This window comes from Rhinolophus sinicus, linkage group LG15 (assembly GCF_036562045.2).
Source record: "Rhinolophus sinicus isolate RSC01 linkage group LG15, ASM3656204v1, whole genome shotgun sequence".
Classification (NCBI taxonomy): domain Eukaryota; kingdom Metazoa; phylum Chordata; class Mammalia; order Chiroptera; family Rhinolophidae; genus Rhinolophus; species Rhinolophus sinicus.
In genome coordinates, this window is record NC_133764.1 from 25,349,498 (window position 1) to 25,367,142 (window position 17,645).

Consider the following 17,645-nt stretch of genomic DNA (forward strand, 5'->3'; position numbering starts at 1 on the left):
AGGAAATATTAAGTAAAAAACAAACAAACAAAAAACCCCATGAAGAGGAGTGTGTCATACTAATATTAATTTTAAATACCAAGGGTGTGGGCAGAAGGGGAAGAATATATAAACGTATGTGCTTGTTGAAGAAAAGGGAAAAAACACGTAAAAGCTACTAATGCGAAGAGATTATGACATACGCAATTTGTCTCTGAATCCTGAAACTCTAAGTGAAATAATGCAAAATTTATCGGCAACCAGAATAAACCAGAAATCAGATAAGTGCTGCAAAATGCGTTCTGCAAGGCGATGAAGTTATCAAAACAAACAGACAGAAACGACTATTGCAGGTAGATCACACTTCTTCCAATAGAAGATTTCTATGATATAGTATCACAAAAGACTATTTACCTGTTTGAGTATGCCAAATGTATCTGAGATGCCAAGCAATTTAGAAGTTAAAACCATTACAATTAACAGAGAAGGAAAACCTTTCATTTCCCTTTAAACACATAAAGGAAAGTTCCTACTTAGACTATCTATATAAATAAAACCTGTAATTCTCAGGATAAATGCATGAATATATGGAAATTTACCATAAATTACAAATTTAGTTAAAATATGAATTTGTCTCAAACTAAAATTTTTAAATAAATTCACAATAATCACATTCAGAGTTTTTTTATAATTGTGTTTTGAGGATTGGTATGAGTAAATTTATAATCTACTTCTAAAGTCATAAATTGGATGATAAAATTGAGTACCAAATAAATACTTATACCATAAGATTAACAAGTAATAATCTGGTACCTAAAACACTGCTAATGTGACTATGGCAAGGCTACTTCTGCTATCACTGTGAAAAATCACCTTATAGGCCCTGACCCATAATTTGATTTACTATGAAGAGTAAACAAAAGATAATTAATCGTATATAAGATATGTAAGAAGCTTGTATCCCTTATATTATATAAAACATTATTTTATTAACATAATAAATATTAGATATTTCTATTTTATTCCAATGAAAAGGTATCACTTAAACTCGTAGATCTTTTCCCTCCAAACCACCATACATTACCTGTGAAGTTTCCATTATATTGTTCCTTGTTCATTGCTACACGTCTGTGGTCAAAATTTTTTCCATTCTCTGCCATTTCATAGATCAGTAACTCTTGAGGAGCTAATAAAGCAAAATAAAATCCAGTGATACATTACATACTTCTGCTTTGTCTCTATGACTAAATAAAACTGAAATCAGAAACAACATGGTATAATACCCATGCTATTTGAATAATGTTTACTGTATTTGTAGCTGGGGCCTTTAAGCAGGTAATTAAAGTTAAATTAGGTCATAAGGTGGGGCTCTAATCTGATAGATGTGGTGTCCTCCGAAGAGGTGAAAAGAGACACCAGAGACCTCCCTTAGCATGCACACAGAGGAAAGCCCATGTGAGGACACCAGAATGCAGCCCTCTACAAGCCAGGAAGAGAGGTCTCATCAGAAACCAACCCTGCCAGCACCTCAATTTTGGACTCCAGACTCCAGAAGTGTGAAAGATAAATTTCTGTTGTTCCAGTCAACCAGTCTGTGGTATTCTGTACAGCAGACTAATACAATGCTGACTAGTATAAATAAGGGGAACCAGATCACAGGATGATATTTCTCTTTGTAATTTAATAAACTGGTATTCTGGCTTATGAATCTGGTTAGAATAACTCCATCTTCTGGAGTCCATTCAGTTATGTTTACTACTTGAAATTTATACACTACAAAGCTGAGGATCAGACACTGAAATGTGGCATCTATACCAAGGCGGAGACGCCCTGAGGGGACGTAAATGTGTAGGCCAGCCTATCTTTCATCCAGGAAATTCCCCATGTACTTTACTTCATGTGTCTTCAAATTGCCAACAGTGACTACTCAATCTAGCATCAACATACCCTGTTAATCTTATTCATTACCATTTTCATAATCATAAAATGACTAATTTTATACGACAACAGAAAACCTGGGTGCCTCAAAGCTGCCAACATCTTGCTGATTTGAGGCTATACTCAGACAAACAGTATTTAGACGAGGTATTTCACCTGTATTCCACACCCTGGGACTGAATGCATCCACCAACTGAAAGTAGTTTTATTTCTTTGGAGATAAAAGAATCCTATCAGTATCACTTACTAGTTGCATGACGTTGGGTAAGCAATTTAAGCCTTTGTGCTTGAGTTTATTTGTAAAATATCCCCATTTTCATGTCATCCTTAAATGTTTTTGTGTTGCGTTGGGGAACTCTCAGTAATTTAATTTCTCTACTTCAAGAGAAATTATGTATTAATATCCTGCACGGTGACTGGCACATAGCAGGCAGCTGATGTTAGTTTCTCCGTGCTCTTTTCATGAATGTCACAATTTTCCAAAATAACCATGGTAAATTCTACCCGGAGTGTTCAATTATTACAAATATTTGTTTTCCATATTTCTATAGTATACATAAGCCGGCATAACTGGTTCCTACAGAATCAGAAAAATCATGGTTTGTTATATTGGATAAGATAAATGAATTATTTTTCATCAATCCAAATATTCTGAAAAGTACTCAAGGACAATCTGTTAAGAATTATTATGGGGTAAATGGGCGCTAGCTTATGTAGCTAGGGATAAGATAAAGTAATAATTTTTAAGGAGAGCTACTTTTCACAGTTCTATGTAGTAGCATTAATTTTGGAAATCTGTGGTGAAACAATGTCAGTCAGATTCCTGGATGTGGGAATAAATCCAAAGTATTCCTAGCATGTTTAAAGGATTGAAATCTCCTCAAACAGAAATCTAGCATATATTCCTGACATTCAAGGGTGCTTTTCTTTGCAGTGAGAGTGTTATAGTATCAATTTTAACAGTGTGCATCTAAATTTTGTTTGTAAGAATTAAATTGTTGAAATCAACTCTATCGGTCTGTGGACGGGATAAGATAACAGAAATAGGAAAGAGGCATAACTCAAACATCAAATAATAATTTTTCATTGTGAAGCTACATTTAGATATAAGAAATACTTTAAAAGGCTGTAACTTACAGATTTTAAAAACAGCTGAAGCATTTAAAAATAAAAGGTTGATATGAAAATATGTGGGGGTTTTGTTGTGTTCTGGCAAAAATGCTTATAAAAAATACTGTTAAAATCAGCTCACAAAGGTTCTTTGTAGGCTGTATATCCAGTGCTAAGACTATAATACTCCATTCATTTTAAACATTAGCTACACTTGTTAATGCAAAAACAATGTGAAACTAAATTACTGTGAGTTTTTCAAGGCCACACAAAAAACATTTAAGGATAAAATGAGAATGGCAACTCCCTACCTAACATTAGAGTTATTGGAGAATTTAACAAGATGAAAAGGAAAAGCAAACAAGATCACTGAAGCCACTGAGTCTAATTTTCTTGGCCGCTGTGTTCCAAAATACAATGAACACACTCCCTCTTAAGAAAATAATCTATCCAAATGATTCTTTCTCACAAAAATGTTAAGTTGGTTTTCTCAATAAAACACACTGCTTTTCATAGAAGGCATACAAAGACAGCCAATTTGACTATTAAATCTTTCAGTAACCTTTCTGACTTTCAGAAGTGTGTATCTTTAACTGCATTATTTAGTACATTCAGTCGCAGAGTACTCCAAAATAGCTGTAGATTCCCCTAAAACTATAAAGATTAAGAAACTGCAACGTATTCTTGGAAACTTAATAGATAACCTAAGTGAAGAGTAATATATCTTGACAAGTGAAGCTTTGATACAGCTTTCCACTTGTGAAGGGGTATAAAGCCAAAGATCATTCAGACACCATGCACGATATCAGTGACTATCATCAGATCATCTGACTCTGAGAGCCAGAGAGTTATCTATGTTCTAACAGTTTAAGAATGTGTTCTCTGAAAATTCATTATTAAATGAGAATATGTGAAAAAAATTCTCTGAATCTTTTTGAACTTTATGGAGAATTAGCCAAATTAAAACTCCAAGTAAGGATACCTATTAAAAGCATTCAAAATCTCAATGAATCTCCTGGCTTAGCAGGTTATGAGGGTACACACAGAGGATGCCAAAAAAAATGTATACACATTTTAAGAAAGGAAATAACTGTATTAAAATTGTAATAATAAATACCGATAACAAAAAATGAATACAAGTCATATGTATACTTTTTTGGGCACCCCCAGTATTTCTGGCCTAAACTGTCCATCACCTTAATTTAGCGAAGTGTAAAATACATTCAACTCATCACAGTCTTCTAATTGTTGAAAAAGGCCACTGCTCCATATCTAATTTTTAATTAGATAAAATTAAAAATCTAAATCTTAGAAAGATACAACCTGGAAGACATTTAGGGACTCCCCTTTTGAGAGTCTGATAGGTTTTGAGAGTCTCATAGGTTTGTTTTTTCATCTCTCACTTTCAACATGTAAAATATCATTTTATGTTCCTTTGTGCAAAAACATGATTTTATTTTCATGGGGAAAATGAGTAACTTACAAAATCGCAGCTTGAAAAACCCTATTTCTCATTTTCTCTCAATATACTTCTAAATCTTCACTCAGTTATTCATAAGAAATGCAATCTTAGCAAAACATTTTCACCAAAAAGATGGGGGAGTAAGAGTAAGGTCAAGAATTAAGACAGTAAAAAGGATAACAGCCTAGAGTTGGGAGATTTCATTGACTGTGAGACCTTGGGAATGTCACTTCACATACATGATTCTCTCTTTGCTCATCCAATTATCAGGCACATGGAGTAAATGATTGTCATAATTTTCTTTCTATTCTAATAGTCTAAGAATTCTACCCAGCCCAAAGCTAGGGTTTGGATTTATGTAATAACAACTACTTCTGTATAGTGACTTACAGTTTACATACAGATTTTCAACATGATGCTAACAACCCTGTCGTGCAGGGCAGCCTGGGGGGTCTCAGCTCCCGCTCCCCACACAAGAACACAGGATAGGGTGAGGCCAAAAAGGAACACCCACGGAGCCATAGATAGGGGAGTCACACCACTATAGTCTCGCTGGCGGCTGGGTGGGAGACACAGGCAACAGGAGCCAGACGATCCAGAACCCTCACTGCGCCACTTGCAGGCTCAGCCCCCATCTTCTTGCTAGCCCCCCATTTGCTGCTAGCGAAGCCACGGCAGTTATATTAGTGGCCAATGGCTCACCAGCTACAGCTGACGGCCAACTAGGCACAGCTGATGGCCATCCAAGCACAGTTGATGGCCATTTACTACCTGAGCCAGCACCTTTCCACGTGAGGCCGAGAGCCTGGAAACTGCTCTCTGGGGTTCTGTCCCCACAAACCCTTTGTAGGGATAGTTTTCATCCTTGCTCTTTACAAATGAGAAATGGAGGGCTCAAACAAGCCCAAACAGCAAATTCAGCAGCATGTAAACGGCAAAGTGAGAATTCAACCTCACTTTTCCAAGTCCAAATTCAATGTTTCTTCTACTACACAGAACAGTCTGGTGAGAGTATTTTCAATTCTCACGGAGGAATTCTGGAGTCACAGAAAAAAAGTGATGAAAAAGTCTTCCCAATAACTTAGCTTGTCCTGTTTTACAAACGTTCCTCATTACTAGAACTAAGAGAACACTCATTTCTATTGATTCTCACTATTTAAACTAGCTGTCATGAAAATCAGATGATTTCACTTTTGCCTCTTTTGGTCACTTCTTTGTGGATTATTACCGTTTGTGTATTTTTCTGACAAAATTTAAAATTCAGACTGCTTAATAGACCTCTTTACTTTGCCCCCAAATACATGTGGAATATAAATTGGCCTATACAAGTCATTAATAATAAGTTAAGTCACAGAATATTTTCAAATGATAAAGGTACATGCTTCCGATTATATTATAATGAAGGATTTAATGAAGATAATTCTAAAATTTATGATCTGTGAAACAGAACTTTTTTATTATCCACTGTTTGGAAAAACACCAGGACTTGCTACACATCCTCTATCTATGAAAATGGTAGTAATGTCCTCACTCCACTCATTAAGATGGATAATTGGAGATACCTATTGGTATTTTGGTCATTCAACATTTCCTAAGGCCAGAATTACCCACAGCACTTTTTACATTGTACATTTTACATTCTTTGCCCATTTTAAAGGATATTTTGGGTTTCATTTTCCCTTAAATATTAAACAGCTTCCCAATAATAATCGCTAGGGATCTTCAATTCTATCTTAAGAAAATTAGAACCTACTGAGTAGATAAATTATGGTGTAATTATTTGCATCACTGAATTCTTGGCATTCAAAGGGCTTCATGATAAGGTTGTATAGAATAATAAACTAAAATAGTGCACCTGGAAAAACGGAAATTAAACATTTCAGTAACATGTCTTATGTGAAGTCAGGTACATGTACTAGGAACTTGGAGAGACCCTTCATGTCCATAAAAACTACATCCTGGATTGGCTATATTCTTTGAGATATCCCTGGTCTCAAAGGTTAGAGACACTCCCAGGTCCCCTTCTGTCCCCCCAAAAAAATAAGCAAACTATACAGCAGACCCAGAAAAGGCTGGATGGCCAACAGCTGGGGTGGTTGGGAGGCATGGCGGGAACAGAAGGGAACCTGAGAAGCAGGAAGAAACCAAAAGGAGCAATAGCAATTGGGAAGGCCAAGGCTACCCTCAGACAAGATCCGTGGAGGAAGATTAACTTTGGAGGCGGGACGCTGCATTTGTGGCTTTCTCTCTGGGCTAAATCGCATGCCAGATGGGCTAAGACCCATATGCAGAATATGCCACCTCAAGATATGTCACTTTGGCATATTGCATACTTTGAATTAAAAGCACTTGAGAAACAGCAGGTACAAGGACACTCTGACTCTCCTTTTTCTTTTTGAAAGCAGGAAATAAAACTCCCATGTGACAGGTACCCTCCCTGTACAAGGAGGAAGGAAGACATTCTTATCACCAAAGATGAAGATTTTGGGGCCCACAAATCTGTATAAACAAACCTTGTTAAACTAACCCTTATCTTCCTATTTGTTTCATCATTCACACACCTGGCCCAAACCTCTTTGTATGGTCAATTCTTCACAAATTTACTGTTTGTCTAAAAGGTATAAAGAGCTTCCTGTTCTGGTCACTTCTTTGGGTCTTCATTCTATTGTGAAGGGTACAATTTACATGTAAAACTGGTATGTTTTCTCCTGTTAATCTGTCTTCTATCATTTTTATTCTTAGGCAGCCAGAGACCCAAAGAGGGTAGAGAATTTTTCCTCTCTTACACCCACACGGACCACGGATGTAGCCCAAAGTCAGTGGTGCCTTCTAGCTCTAAACACAAGTAGAACAAACTCTCTTTGTAAATTAGGTCCATTGGACTCCCACAGAATAAGATCAATCAATAAATTCATAAAGGTAGCAGAAACCAAGCCATTATAGGCATAGGACCCACCCACCCCAATTACTACCACCTAATCTCCTACCCCTTCAGGATAAGAACAGTAGATATTAGAGTTTCAGGTGCAGAGTTAAGTATTTTATGAAACAGCTATGTATACAATGTTTACAGAACAAAAGATGCAGTTACAAAGATGAGCACACAATAAAAACTATCACAACTAAACAGAATTGAAGGGGAAAAAAGCAAACGGAACTTCTAGAAATAAAAAACATAACTGTTGAAATTAAAAGCCAATGGATGGATTAAATAGCAGAGCAGACACAGATGAAGTGAACTGAATGAGTTATCCAGGGAATTTATTAAGAACGCAGTAGAGATATAACAGAAAATGTAAGCAAATAAAAGACACAGAGGATGAGAGCTACCATTTGTTTAACTGGAATCCCAGGAGAATAAAGAATACAAGAAATACAATTTTTTTTTAAAAAGCCCAGTATTTCCAGAATTGGAAACATGAAGGTCTAATTTTTCCAGAAATGAGTCAGTAGATCTAAGATGTATAATGTGTGCCAAGTAGAACAAATTTTTAAAAATCCTATTTAGAAACACTGCAATCACATGATGGAACACTAAAGCAAAGAGATCTTGATCTTGAAAGCAGTCAAAAAGAAAGGACAGATTGCTGAAAAATGGAAGAATAGTTAGAATGAAAGCAGCAATCTCAACAGCAACAATGACAGCCAAGAAACAGTGGAATATCATTAGAATTGAGAGAAAACAGCTAGTTTAGAATTGTGTATCCAACAAAATATATTAATAGTAAGCAATAAATGAGGATTTTACCACCAAATCTAAAAGTTAGAAATTTCTAAAGAATATTCTATAAGAAAGCAATTACACCCTAGATTATCTGAAATATAAGAAATGTAAATGGCAAATATAAAGTTAAATAAAGACAAATACTGTATAAAATACTAAGAGTGTCTAATTGGTAATAATAATGTTAAAGAGAAGTGAAATTTCAACAATAGTATATAAATCAGGAAGGGAAAGATTAGAGCTAAAGTGTTCCAAAGTTGGGGAGCTTAACAATGTACGGGATATAGAACATTGGAAAGAAGGTTAACTCCCAATAGAAGTTATAGAAACAAGTCCAAATATGTCAATAATCAAAATAAACAGATTAAACTTATCACTTGAAAAAGATTGTAAATTGTACTTTTGAAAACATCCATGCTTTCTTATAAGGTCATAGAAAGATTGAAAATAAGTCAATAGACAAAAATCATTATCAGAGATAGAGAACATAATTATAAAAGCATCAACTCACCAGGAAGATTTTAACAATTCTAAATTTGAATGCACCTAATAATGTTAATAGCATCAAAATTCGTAACACAAAAAAACTGATGAAAATACATGAAAAAAATGGATAAATCCAACATTATATTGGGAGATTTCACAACTGTTAATTACTGCTATTTCAAAAAAACAAAAATCATTCAGCAAAGAGAGAAGATCTTAACAGTACAATTTAAAAATAAAATGTAGGGAAGGATATGTATAAGATTCAGCATCTGACAATTAGAGAATACAGATTTTGTTCATAAGCCACTTATCATGATTAAGGGAAGGAAACAAGTCTCAACAAATTCCAAAGAATGGGCATCACAGACCACATTCTTCTATAATCCAGAAATTAGGGCAAACTTTAGTAACAAAAATGTAAAATTTGTACATACTTAGAATGAAACGCAGAGTTCTAAGTATCCTGTTTCCCCGAAAATAAGACCTAGCTGGATAATCAGCTTTAATGTGTCTTTTGGAGTAAAAATTAATATAAGACCCGGTTTTATATTATATAACACTGGGTCTTATAGTAAAATAAGACCGGGCCTTATATTAAAGTAAAATAAGACCGGGTCTTATATTAATTTTTACTCCAAAAGACGCATTAGAGCTGATTGTCTGGCTAGGTCTTATTTCCAGGGAAACACGGTAACTCATGCATCAAAATAAGAACAAACTGAAAAATACTCAGAACTACTAGAACTAATAAGTGAATTTAGGAAGGTCACAGGATAAAACGGAAAAACCAATACTTTTTCTATTCTATACTTGGAATAAACAATGAAAAGTTAAATTTTAAAGAATTTCATTGACAGTAGCATCCGAAAACATGAAATGTTTAGAAGTTTAACAAAATACGTAAAAGATCATTTTTTATTTCTAAAAAGATAAGAAGTTACAGAAGACCTAAATAAATGGGGAGATACACCATGCTCATCATTTGGAAGACTAAATATTGTTACTATTCCAATTTCCCTCAAAGTGATGTATAGGTTTAATGCAATCTCAAAATTCAAGTAGGCTTTAAAAAAAAAACAACAACTGACAGTGGATTCAAATTTATATGGAAATGCAAAAAAGTTAGAACAGCTAAAACAATTTGAATAAAGAACAAAGTCGAAAAATTTGCACTAATTGATACCAAGACTTACTATACAGCTACAGTAATCATGACTGGTTTTGGCAAAAGGACAGACACGGATCAATGGAACAGAATAGTGAATATAGAAACAGACCCATATACATAGAGTCAATGAATTTTCAACAAAGGTACAAGACAATTCAATGATAAAAGGAAAGTCTTTTCAACAAATGGTACTAGAATAAATGAAGATTTTAATGAAAAAATGAGCATCAACCCTTATCTCTCACATGCAACAACTTATTTGAAATGGATCACAGATCTGAATGCAAGAACCATAAAGCTTCTAGGGGAAAACAACAGGAGAAAATCTTTACAATCTTGGGATAGATAAATATTTCTTAGGACTTAAAAAGCATAAACCATAAAAGAAAAAAATGATAAACTGGACTTTATCAAGTTTAAAATCTTCAGCTCTTTGAAACGTTAAAAAACTGAAAAGGTAAGCCACAGAATGAGGGAAAATACTTGCAATACATATATCTGACAAAGATCTTGTTCCAGAGTATCTCTCTTTCTGTATTTATACTATACACACACACACACACACACACACACACACACACACACACGTGTGTATGTTATAGTAATAAATAACGAAAGTGTGGTGTATAGATACAGAGATAGACAAACTGACCAAGAAACAGAAAACAGGGCCCCTCAAAAGATTCTTGTATATTTGGAACTCTCTGTATGACAGAGATGGCAAGACAGATGAGTGGGGAGATACAATTCAAATTGGTTATCCATATAAGAAAAGAACAGCTGATCTCTACTGCGAACCACGCACAAAATTCAATTCCAAATGGATTAAAGATTTAGAAGTCAAGAAACAAACCTTTTAGAAGAAAACATAAATATATTTCTGCCTTAGGGTGGGGAAGGATTTCTTAAAACACACAAAAGACCTATCCATAAAGGAAAAGACTGATAAAATGGACATCAAAATGAAAACAAATTCATCAGGTATCTTAAGTGAAAAGACAAATGAGAGAAACATAACTGAAAAGGACTAGTAGGCAGGTTATATAAAGAATTTAAAATATTAAGAAGAAGAAAAAAACTAACCCCACAAAGCTAAAATAGGCAAAAGGTATTTTATAGCAGAGGAAATACGTGTATATATGGCCAATACTGAAGATATCTACTTGACTTCATTGACAATCAATAATTATAAATCCAGATCACAATGAGATACCATTTGTATCCATTATCTTTTGCTGTCTTATAACAACTTAGATCCAAAACTTAGTGACTTTAAAAAGTCACTTACTATTTCTCATGATTCTGTGAATTAGGTTGGGAGGTTCTGGTCTGGGCTAGCTTGGCTCTACAGCCAGGCAGGTCTCAGCTGGAATGCCTTATCTTTGTTCTTACATGGTCTCACCCTGCCCCAGTAGGTTGGCCTGGGCTTCATTCACTTGGGCTCAGGGTAGCAAAGAGCAGTATTGTGTTTCCCCGAAAATAAGACCTAGCCAGACGATCAGCTCTAATGAGTCTTTTGGAGCAAAAATTAATATATTAAGACCCGGTCTTATTTTAATATAAGGCTGAGTCTTATATCATATATCATATATCATATCATATCATATCATATAATACTGGGTATAATATAACATATAATATAATACAGTATAATATAAAACCGGATATAATACAATATAAGACCGGGTCTTATATTAATCTTTGCTCCAAAAGGCGCATTAGAGCTGATGGTCCGGCTAGGTCTTATTTTCGGGGAAACACGGTAAAAGGAGACAGGTCACAATGTGCAGGTGCTTTACAAGCCAGTGCGACAGAGCTAATTCCATCTTGAAGCTAACCTGCCATCATGATGACCCCAACTCCTCCTCTGATGTACACAAGAACTCTCTGTTTTGCCTCTGAAGCGAGAAGCCCTTCAAGTTATCTCTTGACCAGCTCAGTTGCCAGAGCCTCTGGACATCAGACGGTTCTGCCACCCCCACCCCCCACACACCCTTTACATTCAACAAACTTTCCCTTCCCAGCGTGTAGACTGGTTTTACAGAGACTCTGGGAGTGGAAGGCATGTAGGATATCCATGTCATCTTGCCGAGTAGCTGGTATGCAAGTTCCCTTAATAAACTCTTAATGTAATGATGGAATTAACAGCCTCTTTCTCTGGTCCCTCTGGCTGAGAAATTTTACATAACAAAGCCTGTTTGTGAGATACTTCTTGTTAATGTCCCCTTGGCCAAAGCAAGTCACATAGCCAAGTACAGAGTAAAGGAGGGTGGAATAACAGACTCTAGAAGTAAAATCTTACTGTAAAGGAGTATGCATACAATGATGAGAAGAATCTGTGACAACTGTGCAATCCAACATTCAGTTTTACAATCCACCACACCATTCTTTACATGCATTCCTTTGGCAAAAGTTAGGAAGCATAATAGCAAAGCCTGGGAAACAACTTGTGAAGTTAAATATCGACATACCCTTGCTGGCAATTATATACCTAGGTATACAGTTAAAAGAACCTCTTGGACATGTGAAAAAAAAACATTCACATGCTTTAAAATATATATGCAAAAAAAGGTGAAAAATCTTGCTCCCTTTGTCCCTCATCTGTCTAGTAATCTCCCGACTACATGTAACCAACCACTTTTAATTATTTTTGTATACGACGTGTGATCAAAAAATACAGTGAATATTTAAATTTTAAAACTTTGTTACAGTAAAAGACGTATTACCATTAATTCCCCTCAAAATACTCCCCGTCACTTCGAACACACTGATCCCATCATTCTTGCCACTTTCTGAAGCAGTTCTGGAAGTCCTCTTTCATGCGTGTCTTTAGTTGCACTTCATGGCTGCCTCAATGTCCTGAATTGATTCAAAATGTTTACCTTTCATGGCCATTTTGACTTTGGGGAAGAGCCAGAAGTCGGACGGTGCCAGATCCAGTGAAAAGGTGGATGAGGACAGAATGAGGACAGGATGTTGGTATTTGACTGAAACTGCCATACCAGAAGTCATGTGTGACACAGAGCCTTTCCATTGTGATCAGAAAATATGGTGAATGCTGCTGCCGAGAGCCATCCAACAAGACCCATCCAACGGAAAGGCAGGGATCTTCAATACGGGAAGTTGTGCTTCAAACCTTAGTAACAGTGTGTTACAATTTTCAACTTGACCAGAGTAATCAGTCGGGGGTGAGCTATGGTTGAGAGAAGGTGTGTTGTAAAGTGTACCACAAATCATCCTCCATCATGACAACGCTCTGTGTCACACATCGCTTTTGGTATATGGAAATTTCTGTCAAATAACAACATTACGGTCTGTCCTCATCCACCTTATTCACCAGATCTGGCACCATGGGACTTCTGGCTGTTCCCCAAAATCAAAATAATTCAGGACATCGAGGCAGTCACGACAACACAACTAAAGACACTCATGACAGAGGACTTCCAGAACTGCTTCAGAAAGTGGCAAGAACAATGGGATGTGTTTGTTTGAAGCAAGAGGGAGTATTTTGAGGGTCATTAGTAGCAATGTGTCTTTCACTGTAATACTTTTTTTTTTTTAATTTAAACATTTACCGTATTGTTTGATCACACCTCGTATCTGATTATTCTTTCTTCAAACACTCATTAGTTTCCTTTGCCAGCTCTCTCTTTTACCTCATCTGGGTCCCCTCCTCTTCCATCTCCCCAAGTGGCTTATTGGGTTCCAGAGTTTAATATCCCAGCCTGAATTTATGTTTTTGGTCCTGACTTCTAGATTTGTATCCTAATAGCACCACTTCGATGATTCCTAAGCATCTCAAGTACAATACGTCCTTTTTTACCGCCAACCCCATCCCTCTTCTTGTAACAAACCTGGTTTTCCCCAAACCTTCCCGTTTCCAGTACTTGACGCAACCATCCACGCAGTAACTAAATCCAGAAGCATAGTCATCCTTGACTCTTCTCATTTACTTATTCCTCACATCTAATCCAGGACCTAGTTCCATTCCAAGTATATTTAGTATCCACCCACTCACTGCTCTCCACTTTTTGCTACCACTCTGGCCCAGGCCATTCTCATCTCTCACTTGGATTATTCTTTCAATGGACTCCTAACTTCTCTCTCCATTTCTATTCTTGTTCCCTTTAATTCATCCTTCACATATGTGCAAGAGTGAACTTAATATAAATCATAATACTCCCTACTTGAAATTGTAGAATGACTTCCTATTGCACTCAAAGTCAAATCTAAACTCACTTCCACGGCCTGCGAAGTTCTACATAACCTGGACCATGAGTATGTTTCCTATCTCAGCTCATGTTGCTATATTACAGGTGTTCTCTGCTAGAGACTCAAATAGGCACATATCCATATTAATTCTCTCTCAAATCCTTGTCTATTTTTTTACTGTGTTTACTCCTTCATTTCTGTATTTATTTTTTTCTCTACCAGGCTCCCGACTAAAATATCTGATTGTCTTTGTTTCCCACTGTTTTCTCCAGAACCTGGTAAAAGGCCTAAGACACAAGTATTTATTCACTGATTGGATGAATGAACAGATACGGCAACTGATGTCATTGCAAAATGATCTTCCCATGCAAAGAAAGCAAATGCTAGAAGACATCACTAAGTATCAAATTCCCAAATTTCAATTCTCAAATTCTGTGTTATAGCTTACACAGATAAGCCGTTACACGGTTCTTTTTGGCTGGTTGAATAATCAAATCAACATGAGACAGACTGACAAGAGAATATCAAATTTAATTTCATACGCATGGGAACCTCACATACATTAGAGAATCAGAGACCCTGCATATATGAGAGTTTCTGAGACAGAAAGGAAAAATGAAGTATATGTAACATTCTGAGTTTAGGATGAAGTAAGGCACATTGGGGCTTCAGAGTGTCACTGTAGGACAAGAGCAGATGGTTCAGGGATTACTAGTTTGCCCTGTCACATAGATAGGCCCAAAGAGGGTATTTCTCCTATTATGGGCAAGGTAGTTAAGGGAGGCAGAAGTTTCTCTTGAGCCTACAGGGTCTGTTGACTTTAGCTCAAAATAATCTACATAACACAAAGGCACATCAGGGAGTAACTCATTGTGAACCCCTACAATGTAAATTGTTAACACTATAAAAAGGCTGAGAAAATGGCCTACAGGAATGCCTCACATAGTTAAGAATCCCACGTACAAAATACTCACAAAATGAAATTGTGTATATCAGTACAATGGTTGACTGAAACTTCATTAATAATGAGCAAACAATAATTAAGTAAGCAGCAATATAAAGACACGCTTTCAAAAGAGGGTTGGGATGAAGTTCTTAGCAACTGCTCAGGAGGCCAGTTGATGATGATAATAATCATGGTTAACTATATGCCAGGCACTGTCTAAATGCTTTACTTAAATCTATTCATTTAACCCTAACAATAAAGGTACTGACTTCATTGTCAAGGAGGAAATTGAGATAGCAAGAGGTTAAGTAACTAGCCGAAGGGTAGCACAGTAGCAGAGCTGGAATTTGAACCAAGGCAATCTAGTTTCATAGCCCTGGTTCTTATCACTATCTACCTAGTCTTTCAGAAAAATCTATAATGACCAAGGTTACTATTATTAAAAAAATGCCTGAAGTTTAAAGTATCATCTTTTATCGGACACAGAAAAGTATCACCTGTTCAAATTTCCAAAGCCTTCAAGGAGCATAATATTTTTAAATGAGCTTTACATAAGGGTTTACATAATATATGATATCAGGTCAGCAAACTTTATACAAAGTTGCTTCCCCAGACAAAATAAGGAGTTTCTTGCAATAAACTCTAAAAGTTTGCACCTGAAATATCTGCAAGTCTTTGTGAAAGCAGATTTTATTAACTAACATAACAGCAAACAAATTATCTCTTCTATTCATATAGTTTGAGCCTGAGGTTAGTCAGGAGAAGAAGGGAGGTAGAAGGGGGGGAAGAGGGAGAGAGAGAAAAAGGAGGGGAAGGAGGAACCAACAAACAACACTTGGGCAAAACAGCAGTGGTAATAAGCAACTGGCACTATAATCTCCAAGAAAGGGGAGAAATTAAACAGCTTTTGTGAAATCACTGTAAGCAAGAGTTCCCAAAAAGACAAAGCATTAACTCTTCTACAGTGGCTATCTACCCAGAATGAAACAGAGAAATGCCTCTATAGATTAAGAGATAATTAACACACAGAATATTAGAATTGCAAACAGCTTGGGGAAATTTTTTAGCAGGAGCAAAGAATTAATACAGCTTCCTCCTACTCATTAGCAACAACATTCACTCAGTACAGACATGTGTTACAAAGATCCTCTGTCTTTTCCGCTTGCTAGAAAGAAGACACCTCGATACCTGATAGTAATGAAGCAAGAACTCAGAATAACTGTTCTCAATAGAACTAATTTTCTTTTTTTCTTTTCTTATTACAGTCCACTGCAAATCTTGTGAAGCACAGTGTTTTTGTTTTTATAGCGTTTACAAGACTAAATCAGATCGAGGGGAAAAAAATGTATACACACACATAGATCCCTTTAATATGAGAAACCATTTTCATGCAAACCAGAAAATATTACCAAACCATATAAAGATGCTGGAGACAACCTTAGCAGAACAGAAAGAATACCTGGGATCTCATTTCCAGTTCAGGTTCTGGCCCTACCTAAACCATATGACCTCTGGCAAATCAATTACTAATTGTTTCTGGGCCCCAATTTTCTCCTTAGTTAAATGAGAAGAATCTAACTAAATGTTCACAGAAGTTGCTTCTAATTCTAAATACTGCGTTCAGTAGGTTTCAGTGAAATGATAAAGTTCCTTACTTAATATAAGTAAGGCTACTTCTAACCTCTAAGCACCAAAAACTTCAGTTCCCTCTGCACTTGAAAATTCTTAAGTGACAATACATGATGACCAAAAGAGATCAGACTTAAAATTTCCCAAAGCAAAGCTATAATCATTTTCCAGTCACCTACTTATTAACCAAGGTGACTAACTCAATGGGTTACAGTATCAAACTCTTCCTGGCTAGCTTTTATTATGTTCAAAAGTAGGACAAAGATCATCTCAGAAAAGTGCGATAATATTTTCAGATAAACAATATACTGAATATAAAACATTACATTTTGAAATGATGCAAAGTAACATTATTCTGCACTGACATATGTCCAGCTTGCAGAGTAAAATGACAATATGACCATATTTTCATTTATATAGTGATTTCATTTACTCTCTCACTTAATCATCGTGACAATCCTATGAAGTAAAGTGAACAAGCACTGTTAATCAACACAATCCAGGTCAGCTCAGAAAGTTGTGTAACCTGTCAAACTTCACTCAATAAGTGTTGGAGCCCAGACTTCAATCCAGGTCTTCTGATTTAAAGTTTGATGACCTTTTGAAATCCTAAAAAGTGGTTATTCAAGACAAAAGCAGGAAGACGTTGGAAAAGAGAGAAAATTTGGATAATCAATCCCTAAATAACTGAATTGAACAAAAAGAATATAAACTATAACATCAGGTTTGGCTGTTATAAAGTCAATACGCACATTTACCAGATGTTAAAAACTAATGATAACATCTAATGTATATAATTCCACATCTCAAAAATTTTGTCACCTCATTTCAGACAAGTGTGAAAAATTTTTCTAAAACAAAAATAAGAATATTATGTAAACTAAACAATAAGTCGATTAAACTAGCTGTAGGTAAACTGGTAAAAGGCATTAAATCATTTATTTATGAAGTAGTTCAGAAACTTGGTGATTCTGGAATGTCACAGAAA

General features: G+C 35.8%; 1 protein-coding gene across 2 annotated transcripts in view; it reads right to left on the bottom strand.

The window, feature by feature from the left end:
• VMP1 (vacuole membrane protein 1) overlaps nt 1-17,645 on the bottom strand; it is a 114,425-nt gene that overhangs the window by 95,419 nt on the left and 1,361 nt on the right. For both annotated transcript variants that reach the window (XM_019736323.2, XM_074320404.1), the window contains exon 2: nt 1,064-1,165. In XM_019736323.2, the coding sequence (XP_019591882.1) occupies nt 1,064-1,139 (76 nt within the window). In that variant the 5' untranslated portion in view covers nt 1,140-1,165. The remainder of the gene's footprint in view (nt 1-1,063; nt 1,166-17,645) is intronic.